This window comes from Impatiens glandulifera, chromosome 4 (genome assembly GCF_907164915.1).
Source record: "Impatiens glandulifera chromosome 4, dImpGla2.1, whole genome shotgun sequence".
Lineage (NCBI taxonomy): Eukaryota > Viridiplantae > Streptophyta > Magnoliopsida > Ericales > Balsaminaceae > Impatiens > Impatiens glandulifera.
Window position 1 is genome coordinate 51,720,925 of NC_061865.1, and position 12,168 is coordinate 51,733,092.

Genomic DNA, 12,168 nt, shown 5'->3' on the forward strand with positions numbered 1-12,168 from the left:
AACCAAATAAATATTACTTCATACTAGACTGAATAATTTTACTATTTTGTAATTATTTTACTAAGAATAATTTATTTACATAATATTATATATATATATATATATATGAGTGATTGTATATTAGATTGTGTCGGATATAATCTGATACATCAAATAATTCATATTCAATAAATTTTAAAATAAATTTTATTAATCTTTGTTATTAAATGAACAAAATTAACTTAAAAAACATCGTTATAATAATTATTACAAATAATTATTTTTGTTATTGAATAGAGATATAGAAATGAAGTTATTTTTTTCGTAAAATTTTATAGTATATTGTAACTTTAATTTATTTATTTTGAGTATAGATAGTATTAGTTCGATTATTTGAATATATCTTATATTATATCCGGACCTAATATATTAAAATATTTTGTATCCATCCATCTAATCGCGAAAGAACACAGTCAAATTGTAATCTCTTAAAAAATATATTACGTTACGAAAAACTTTAAAACAACTTTGTCACATTCTAATAAAAAAAAGACAATTATCACATTCGACATTCAACAAAAACATGACGTGTACTTAAATCTCAAATCCCGGTGCAATATGAAATATTGAAAAACCGAAAACCTATCGTTTTCTTTATATTATTGTCGTCATTGTTCTTTTCGATCATAATTAACGTCTCATTATTCCGTGTCTAATTCTAATATATTGAATTTTATTATATCAAAATCATGTAGCATGTCTTAAATTTGGCTAATCATATATTTTACGACCCGATTAAGTCGTTGCAGCAGATAGGTATGGCGATGGACAAATTAGATCGGTTTGAATGCTGAACCAAATTTTTTTTTCCGAGAATGATCTTTTATTTATTTTTAATTAGTTCTCTATCTTTTTTTTAGAATTATCTTTCCTCTCAATATGATATTACATTAAAAATTAAATCTAAAAAATTAGAATAAACTCTTAAATCAAAATATATTGCAATTACCCTGGATATATATGAATTAAATTATTTCAATAATTACATAATCAAATTAATCAGTAATATTAAGTACAAAATCAACAACGCGTTTACATTAAATACATATTTATATAATTTTAAGAAAATTCATTAATGATTTTTTGCTAATATCTACCTAGAACTATAAATTTATTAAAAACTTTAAAAACCAAGATTCACTAAATATTTCTTAATAGGTAAGAAAGTCAAATTTTTTCAATAAAAAACGTTACATTAATTGTGAATCCTCGTTTTCTTTTATGAGTAAATATTTGAAATATATGGCCTTCTTTGGTTAGATTTTTTATTTTTTTTCTAAAATTATTTATTATCAAATGATATTTACTTAAACTAGAATTCAATATATTATAAAATAAATAGTTTAATAAAACAAAATAAAAATAAAAGTTTCATTATATAGAAATCCATTTTCATAAATTAAATATCTCCAAAATTCTAAAACAAATAATCCTATCTGTCATCAGTTACACGTTTTTCTACCATTAGTATTGCTTTAATACAAAATGGGGATACGCGGGTTTGGATTAGGACTTGATTGGATTAAAAATTCTTAAATGTTGAGCAATAAACACTTCTCTCAAAATCTCAAAACAAACAAAGCTTAAGTGATGATTTAATAATTATTATTTTTATTGAAAAAAAGTATAGTGGTGATTTGTCAGATCATTTATGTATTTTGACTGAACCTTTAGTCAAAAACATATTATATATATATATATATATAATAAAATAATATGTGATCTTAAATTAAGATTTATAATAAATAAATCAAAAGTTGTTTTAATTAGCTTTTAGGTACTAACTCGTTTGTCAAGATGATAAAAGTAAATATATTTATGCAAAAAAAAAAATAGTTTTTTATTAAATATTATTTAATTATATATTTCACAAATCTGAAAAAGTATTTTCATTTGTTTTTCTAATTTTCAAATATGAATTTAATATGCTAAACAATTAATAACAGTTAGAATGATTATAATTAAATATTAATTTTAAAAAATATATTATTTATTTAGTTATGAAAAACTAGTTTGCTCCATCTTATATTTTTAAATAAATTAAGATTTATATAACAAGGTCTTATAGTAACTAGTGAATAAATTAGCATTAATAAATAAAATCAAATTTAAATTAGTGTTTAAAATAAATTCTATAATTTAAATTAATAAAAAATTTAGAATTTTATTTTATTCATTCTTGCTAATTTACTCACTATTTATTTTTTTATAAAGTCCATTTATTCTTGCTAATTTATCAAATAAATAAATAATGTGAACTAAATTATTTAAATAAATAAGCTGGCCAAATTGTCCAAATGTGACTATTTATTTACTCCAAATATATTTTCTTTATAATCTTATAATTTGGGGTTTATACAATTAAAATTAAAAAAAAATGAAATTTTGTTTGGTTTAAAAAATTATTAAATAAATAAAAGATTTATATCATTAATTTAATTAGATAAATAAAAAATTTAATGTGACAATTCAATTTAAATTAATTATAATTTTTTAAAAATATTTTAATAATTTAGTAATGAATTAAAATAATAAAATAAGAAATAATTGATAACAAACAAGTTTCTCAATTAATAGAAAGCGTAAGGAACGGCCTTAGACGAAAAGGAAAGAAGTGGGACCATATGCCAACTAATACACCACAACAAAATAACGTCCCGTTTGTTTATTAAATTTCCATTACCAAATTACCAAATTTCCATTTATCCATTCTCAAACCTTTTAAATTAAAACCAAACAAGGATTTATTTAAAACCCTCCTTTCTCAATACATTCAATCCCCCCTACTTTCTCGTCTCCTTGTCCCCTCCTTCCCCTTATCTCCGCCGCTTCTCTGCAAAATCTACTCTCTCTCTTCTTTCTCTCTCTATATAGCTCTGTATATCTCTCTATATAGCTCTGTATATCAATCGCCATTATCATCTTCATCATCTTCGAATGCTAAAGGAGGAAAAACATCTTTCCGATCAGATTCACGAATCAAAATGCTGAAACCACTTTCGATTTTATGGATTCTATCCATTTTCTCTGTAATCACTCACGTTCTCTGTCAATCAAGCGCAGCTGATGCATCAGCAATGGAGGATTTGAAAAAAAGCATCGGATCGCCGAGTTCGTTGAAATGGACTGACTCGGATCCTTGTAATTGGGGTTACGTAAGTTGTACAAATGATAAACGAGTCACGAGAATCCAAATCGGTAACCAGAATCTACAAGGTACACTTCCGGCGAGCTTATCTAACCTTACGTCTTTGATTAAATTCGAAGTTATGAAGAATCAATTAAACGGACCTATACCTAGTTTCGCGGGAATGAGTTCTTTACAGTCATTGTTACTTAACAATAACAATTTCTCTTCAATTCCTTCCGATTTCTTCACTGGTATGTCTTCTCTTCAAGAGGTTTTCCTTGAATACAACGCGTTTTCGCCTTGGTCGATTCCTGAAAGCCTTAAAGACGCGTCGACTTTGAAACTTTTCTCTGCTACCGCTACTAATATGATCGGGAAAATCCCTGAGTTTCTCAATAGCGGTAACTTTCCTGGATTGACTGATCTTCGTTTAGCGACCAACAATCTTGAAGGAGAATTACCGACGGGGTTTTCTGGTTCGTCGATTCAAAACCTATGGTTGAATGGACAACAAGGAACATCGCAGTTGAATGGATCACTCGCTGTTTTACAGAACATGACTCAATTGAATCAGGTTTGGTTACATAGCAATGCATTCTCCGGTCCTCTCCCTGATTTCTCCGGTTTGATTATGTTACAGAATTTTAGTGTCAGAGACAATAGAATTACAGGTCCGGTACCGGATTCATTAACAAAGATTGTTTCTTTAAAAGTTGTAAACTTGACAAACAACCTTTTACAAGGTCCTACCCCGATTTTCGATCCATCTGTTCAAGTTGATATGAGTAATAACTCTAATAGCTTCTGTTTATCAACCCCTGGAGCTCCCTGTGATTCTCGAGTTGGTTCTCTGCTTAAGATTGTTCAATCTTTGGGTTATCCTTCTTCATTTGCACAAAGCTGGAAAGGAAACGATCCATGCCAAAGCTGGACTGGTATTGTTTGCTCTAATGGCGAGATTATCATCATCAATTTCCCTAAAATGGGTCTTACTGGTACAATTTCTCCAAGTTTCTCATTGATTCCTTCTCTCCGGAAGATAATCCTTGCCAATAACAATCTTTCCGGTACCATACCAGCTGAGCTCACCACTCTATCGAACTTAACTGAGCTAGATGTTTCAAATAACCAAATTCATGGAAAAGTTCCAGCTTTTAGAACTAACGTGTTAGTTAATGTTAATGGAAACACCAATATTGGGAAAGATTCTGTAAGTCCTCCCTCTGGTAGTGGAGATTCGCCTTCCGGCAATGGAACTCAAACCGCCTCTAAGAAGTCGTCGAATGGAGTCATTATTGGCTCTGTTATCGGAGCCACATGCTTCGTTTTCCTTGTGGCTTTTGGCGTGTTCTTTGCTTACAAGTCTAAGAAGAAACGATATGGAAGAGTTCAGAACCCTAACGGGTTCGTGATTCATCCTCGTAACTCAGGGTCCGATGGAGGGGACTTGAAGATAACTGTTTCGGGCACGGGTGTTAACAGAGCGACCACTAGCGAAACTAGCCATGGTAGTAGTGGTCCGAGTGATCTTCATGTGATCGAGACAGGGACAATGGTGATCTCTATTCAGGTCTTGAGAAATGTGACGAACAATTTCAACGAGGAGAATATACTTGGGAGAGGCGGTTTTGGTACGGTTTACAAAGGGGAATTGCATGATGGTACTAAGATCGCTGTTAAGAGGATGGAATCGGGGGTTTTGACCGAGAAGGGTTTGGAGGAGTTCAAATCGGAGATTGCGGTTCTTACTAAAGTTAGGCATAGGCATTTGGTCGCTCTTCTCGGGTATTGTTTGGAAGGGAACGAGAGATTGCTTGTTTACGAGTATATGCCTCAAGGGACGTTGAGTAGACATCTTTTTCAATGGAAAGAAGAGGGATTGAAGCCGTTAGAATGGGCTAAACGGTTGACTCTTGCTCTTGATGTTGCTAGAGGAGTTGAATATCTTCATGGATTGGCACACCAAAGCTTTATTCATAGGGATCTTAAGCCATCTAATATTCTGTTGGGCGATGATATGCGCGCTAAAGTTGCCGATTTTGGCCTTGTTCGTCTTGCTCCGGAAGGGAAGGATTTCGTAGTCACTAAGCTTGCGGGTACTTTTGGGTACCTTGCTCCGGAATATGCAGGTAAACTTCCTTCAATATTATTTGAATTTGTTGTAGATGATGATTAACATATTATAGACAATGTTTTTATAAAATTTTGAATCTTATTCCCACTAAGAGCATGTTTTATGTTAAGTTATTTGATTAAATAGTATAAAATTTTATGTTAAACAATTAAAATATCCCTTAAAGTTAAGTATGTGTCTTGGTTGATTATTTAAATGATGAAAAAAATGTTATTTGAATTAAATTCAAATAATTCTTCATCAAACATATAGTTTGCTTGATCTAGATCTCGTTAATGTAGGAGGTTTTAGGTATTTTGGTTGATGAATTTAGTGATTTTGATATTCGAAAGTAAATGAGACTTGATCTAAAGAACTCAAGATCAAACAAAGCTCCTAGGGTTATTTGGAATTAATCTTACAAAGATCGTAATTTGATATCAGAATAATCCTTTGATAATCAAGGTCATGCTGTTTCTAAATGTCCCCCATCTGAATTCGACAAAAAATTGTATTTTCAAACGAATTTAGTATGGTCTAGATGATTGTATATGTGATTACGCCCAATGATTACATTTTGGCTAACATTGATTTGAACCTATCATTTTACAGTGACAGGCCGAGTAACTACAAAAATCGACGTATTCGCAATCGGAGTGATCCTAATGGAACTGGTAACAGGTCGAAAGGCATTAGACGAGACTCAAAAAGAAGAAAGTGTTCATCTGGTCCATTGGTTTCGCAGATCAATGATAGACAAAGAGGCCTTCCCAAAAGCAGTTGACCCAACTATCGAACTCGATGAGGGTACCCTTGGCAGTGTCCGAACAGTTGCTGAACTAGCAGGTTACTGTTGTTCAAGAGAACCAACCCAAAGACCAGACATGGGTCATGTTGTTAATGTACTGTCTTCTCTATCAGAGCTATGGAAACCGTCTGAACCAGACTTTGAGGACATGTATGGAATCGATTTCGATATGACTTTACAACAGGCTGTGAAGAAATGGCAATCTTTGGAAGATATGACTGGAGTTGACATTTCATCGACTTCGTTTCTCGCTAGTGGTGATAATACTCAAACGAGTATACCCACTAGACCTTCTGGCTTTGCTGATTCGTTTACATCGACTGATGGCCGTTAATTTCTTGTTTAGTAATGTTATCGTTAGGGTTTATGTGCGTCTCGTGTCGTCCTGTTTTTTATTTTAAGACTTGTTCTAGATTTGTTGGGTAGGGTTTGTGAAGTTTAAATTTGGGATATTTATTTATCATACAGTGAATCTAGTTAATGGTTTTATTTTTGTATATAATAAGTTGCATGATTAGGAGTGTTATTTTATTTTTATTATTTTGGAATTTGTCTTTAAAGATTATGATTAGTGGTGGTGGGGAAGGAGATAGGCTAAATGGACATGCCATGATGCTATATCATATATGCCAGCTGGGGGCATATTTCAAATTACTTATATTTACTTTATTTTGGAAATGATTATTTTCTAAATTTTGGTTTGAAATGATTGTATTAGTGGGTTCTATAAATTTGTTTTGTTTTTAAATATGTGGATCAATATATATATATATATATAAATTTGTTATTTGGATGATTGTTCTACTTAAACCATGAACAACTAGAATAAGAATTATTATTTTTTAAAATTTGGTTCTGATAGCTATTCAAAAATTTTGCAACTTGCAACTCAATTCTACATTAAAATTGAACTATTGTATTGTTATGCCGACCCACGATTGAAGGAATATAGAATTTTGATATATTATGGTCAAACTTGAACCTGTTCGAATTCCGTGACTTTAAATGTTTGGAACTATTGTTATTTGAATTATGTTAGTGCATTAATAAATAAAATTAAAAAAAAATGTTATTTGATATATATGATCAGAAATCTAAAAAAATTATCAAACTTGTCTAATTTTATTTAAAAAAATTTGATCTAATAATAATAATTTATATATATATATATATAATAATAATTTAAATAAATTAGTTTAGATTAACTAGCATGTAATCCGTACATTTACACGAATAATGATATAAAATCGAGAAAAAAATTACGGTTAAAATGTGATAGCATTTTTAATTTACTCTTACATATATATTCAAATTAACTACCACTCTCAACCCGACAATCCGAAATTTTGAAAATTAAGCATCATTTTATATATATATATATATATATATATTTTAGTTAGTTAAAAAATTGAAGTTAAATTGTTAGAATGTTTCGTGTTCATCAAATTTTTAAGATATAAAGTCTTATTAGCTTAGTTTGTTAAAGAGTTGTACTTGTTTTTGTTAGGGTGTAAGTTCGAAACATACATATAGCGTTTTAATTTTATGGACGGGTCAACTCATAATCCGACCCAAGTATCAATTTATTCTCTAATATATATCCAAATTAACTACCGCTCTCGACCTGACAATTCGAATACTTTGAAAATTAAATATCATTTTATATTATATATATATATATTTCAAATAATTACAAAATAAAACAAAATCATAATACATATGAATAAAAAAAGTTGAAACATATTAAAATAGGATAAGATCTGTATTATAGATTTATATGTCTTATTTATGTTTTGGGTGGGGGAAAGGTAAAGATTTCATTTTTTTTGGTTGATTTCCATTGAGATGTCTTAATTAATTATATATTTATGGAAAGTTAGCGACAATTACGCAAAATTAACTTACGTAAGACGTTACTCTTCTATATGATGACTCACTAATTAGTAATTGCTGCTGATGCCGTGTCCATTTAAATATTTCTTTATTAACTTATTTATTATTATTATTATTTTATTTATAATATTCTTGGTAAAAATTAAGAATTTATTAAATGCAGTAAGTTAGACTCCGCGTGGTATCATCACCCACTATTATAATAATTTATATAAGCTTTTTAATATTATTATATCATATAATATAATAATTTTATTATTACAATACTTATAAAAATAATATAATTTTATTTATTTATATATTTATTTTATTACAACTGACTAATAATATTTAAACTACAAAAATAATAAATAAATAAATAAATAAAGAGAATAATATAAACAAATAATTTTAAACTCATGTTTTTTACTTTAATTAATTAAAAATACAAAATTATCTTTCCATCTTTATATTACATTATATAACTATCACAAGATTATAAATTTATATAATATATCATATCTTATCGTTTAAACAAAACAATAATAAACTATATAATTAAATTTACTTGTTATATATATATATATATATATATATATATATATATATAAAGAATTAATTCTCAATCAAATATCAATTAATCAATAATACAAAATAATGTCTACAAAATTAAAATTAATAATTAATGATCTAGATATTAAATTAATAAACAATTTAAAAAAAATAAAACTCCCATTAGAAGTGATTCATATTGAGAACTCCTTCAAAGAGGAACTTATTTGAGTTCTTGAACAATGATTGTTGTAGTAGAGCAAATCGAACAAACCAATAAAACAATGTCGGAAGAATCTCTACCAAATATTTTGAGCGGCAATTAATATTACCTTAGTCAAGGGTTGATAAACAACGCCGAAAAAGGTTCCGCTAAATAAAAATGGATCATCTACGTATATTGCCGAAATAGTGAGAAATTTATACAAATCATTAGAGGATACATATGAGAGGTCATTCATACGAAAGATCAAATCGAGTAACTTTTTGTTTAAAAAATAAAAAATAACTCCAAATTTAATTATTGCTGCTATGGAGAGGACATACACAGACTCAAGAAAAAATCACAACAATCGAAGGATATGAGAAATAAAGAATCCCTGACGATTGAGAGTATTATTCGTATTATAAAAATTCGAGACAAAAAAACCGATACGACTAAATAAAAATGCTAAACCGAACAAAATACAACAACTCAAAACTGAGTGATTGAAAAAAAACAAGACACCATCTAGTGCTTAAAAAATCATTGAAAGAACAAAATTTTTGACATATCAACTTATTTTTCTAAAGAGAGGAAGACAAATTATGAGTATTGTTATAAGGTAAGGTCATCTTAATATTAACTTTCTATATAAAATAAACTATATTCAAAATAACATTAATTTGATACTATTTTCACATATCTTTAATATTTGAATAATTATTAAAATTAAAATTTGTATCATCTGTAAAATATTAATGATTTTTTAAAATTAATTTTCATTAATTCAAATAAAGAGTTACATATCAAAAATTAAATTATAAAATAATGTCAACAAAATCAAAATAAAATAATAAAAATATAAGTGTTAAATAATATAAAATATTTGTAATAATTAAAATTCTAATGAAAATAAAGATAATATTGTAATTTTTCATGGTTACTCCAAATATTCATGACGATAAGCGATGAAGCATAACAAGTTTAACAAATCAATTAAACGGTGTCGAAAGAATTTTTACTAAATATTCCGAACGATAGTAAAAATTTTCATTCATCTAGTATTTGTAAGCAATGTCAAAAAGTGTTATTGTCAAGTGATAATTGACCATTTACTTATATAATAATAAAAATGAGAAATTCATAAAAATAATGAGAGGATACCTCGTAAAACCTCAAACTGAAAGATTCGTTTAAGTTACTATTTATTGAAAAAATAAAACAACTCCAGATCCGATAATTTTTTCTACTTTATTACTAATATGGAGACGAACACAGACTCGAAAAATGACCACTAAGACAATTGAAAGGTATTAACAACAAACAACCTACCAACCGCCGGTAATATTATTTAAATTATAAAAATTAAATGCTGAATCAAACTAAACACAACACCACCTCAACTTAAATGAAAACTAAGTATCTCCATGTTAAAAGAACGGTGTGGTGGATGCACATGTGGCCCTTTAAAATAATAATAATAATAATAATAATAATAATAATAATCCTTAGTTAGATATAAAGATAAAAAGAAAGGAAGCATTTAAGCCCCTCTCTAAAGTCTAAATGTCCACAAAAGGGTTTTTATAAGTGGTAAAGAAAGAGACGTGAAGGGTTGAAATTAATTATATTTATAAGTAATAATAATAATAATAATAATAATAATAATAATAATAATAATAATAATAATAATATTCTTCCAATCGTCTTTATTTGCATGTAACTGTTTCCTTTTTTTAGTGCTGGTGGCCGGATTAGATGCCCTCTATATGAGGTTCGGTTTTGTTAGACAATTCTATTGATTTTTGTCTTCTTTTATGATTACATTTTTATAAAATTATTGTTTAAATAATATAATATACACTCAATATAGTTATGTACTTATTTTAATAATAAATGTCATGAAAATTATTTGTCTTAAATAATTTTTTTGTAATTGTTGTGTAAATGAAATTACAATAGTGGGTGATGTTTTTGAAATCAAATAAATTAGGTTTGGTCCATGAACATATATTAGATCATACTTTTTCTAATATTTTTTTTTTCCTAATGAGTTGCCCCAATATTTATTTCTTATAATATTAGATAAAATGGGAATATGTTATCACCATTGAAGTCTTTCAAGTCTTAGACACAATGGCGGAGCGAAGTGGCGGGCTGCGGTGGGCTCTAGCCCAGGGTAGAATTTTAAAAGAAAATATGCGTATATGTATATAAATAACAAATATGATGTGGTACCAGTTGGCATTGGGTTGAAACTATAATGGGGAGGTCAGGTGATTAAATCCTGGCCTCTCCCTCATTTTTTTTATTAACTTTCATATTTTCTATATAGTTAGTTTTTTATTTAAAATTTAATTAATTTAACTTTCTGTATTTTTAAACTTAATTTTTCTTCAAGTATATAGTTTTAAATTTATAAATTTCTTTTTTAAATAAAATATTCTTATCTTTGATTAAATTTTATATATTTATTTTATTTTAGTAAGGATATTCATAGAACGATTTGATTAATGTTTTTCTTTATTGCACGAATAATAATATAAAAAACTATGAAAAAAATTACGGATAACATTTTTAATTTTATTTTTAACTGTTTTAAGTTTATGGGTGGGTCAACCCACAATCCGACCTAAGTATTCATTTACTTAACATTATTATATATATATATATATATATATATATTAATGTTAAAACGTCCATTGAATTTAAAATATAAAGTCTTAGTAACCTAGTTGGTTAAAAGATTGTACTTGTTTTTGTTAGGTTGCAAGTTCGAAACATACCTCTAGTATTTTTAATTTTATTTTTAACCGTTTTAAGTTTATGGGCGGGTCAACCCACAATCCGACCCAAGTATCCAAATTAACCACAACTCTCCACCCGACAATTCGGACACTTTAAAAATTAAGCATCATTATATATATATATATAGATATTAATAATATTTTCAGCCCAGTTAAAATAAAAATCCTGGATTCGTCCTTGCTTAGACATGGTGATGTCTTATAGCCCCACCTCAAAGGGTGATCCCAACTACTTGTGGTGGTGGAGTAGGATTACCCTAAAAGGAAGAGACTTCTCGAGAAATTATATAATATGCGTTTGAAAAAAAAAATTATGAATAAAACGGGTGGATCATAGTGAATTTTGCCTCTCATTTTTAGAATTAGAGAACAAGGAATGAAGCCCTTATCGGACCTAAAGTAAATTCGGCTATGTCCAAAATCGACCTCTCCATTGATCAGTTTTTGTTTTTCCCAAAATATATGATTCATTGTTAAAGATATATAAACTAAATTTTAATTTAACAAACAAACCAAAAACCCTCCCGTGAACCCTATTTATAGACTATTTTAAAAGAAGGGTTACCTAATGAATGAACTTGAGTTTATTATGGCATACTTAATTATTTTATAGCTCAATTATAAAACTATTATAAATAAATAGAG

General features: G+C 28.0%; 1 protein-coding gene across 1 annotated transcript; it reads left to right on the plus strand.

Moving 5' to 3' along the window:
* Positions 1-2,813: 2,813 nt before the first annotated feature.
* Positions 2,814-6,587, plus strand: LOC124933673 (receptor protein kinase TMK1-like). Its single transcript, XM_047474107.1, has 2 exons — positions 2,814-5,298; positions 5,895-6,587. The coding sequence occupies exons 1-2, from the start codon at positions 3,024-3,026 to the stop codon at positions 6,422-6,424; spliced, it is 2,805 nt and encodes a 934-aa protein (XP_047330063.1). The 5' UTR covers positions 2,814-3,023; the 3' UTR covers positions 6,425-6,587.
* The last annotated feature ends 5,581 nt before the right edge of the window (positions 6,588-12,168 follow it).

Excerpts from the sequence above, each read along its gene's own strand:
- LOC124933673 (XM_047474107.1), top strand. The coding sequence starts at position 3,024 with ATGCTGAAACCACTTTCGATTTTATGGATTCTATCCATTTTCTCTGTA. Across the intron at positions 5,299-5,894 it reads CCTTGCTCCGGAATATGCAG|TGACAGGCCGAGTAACTACA; the intron begins GTAAACTTCCTT and ends ATCATTTTACAG.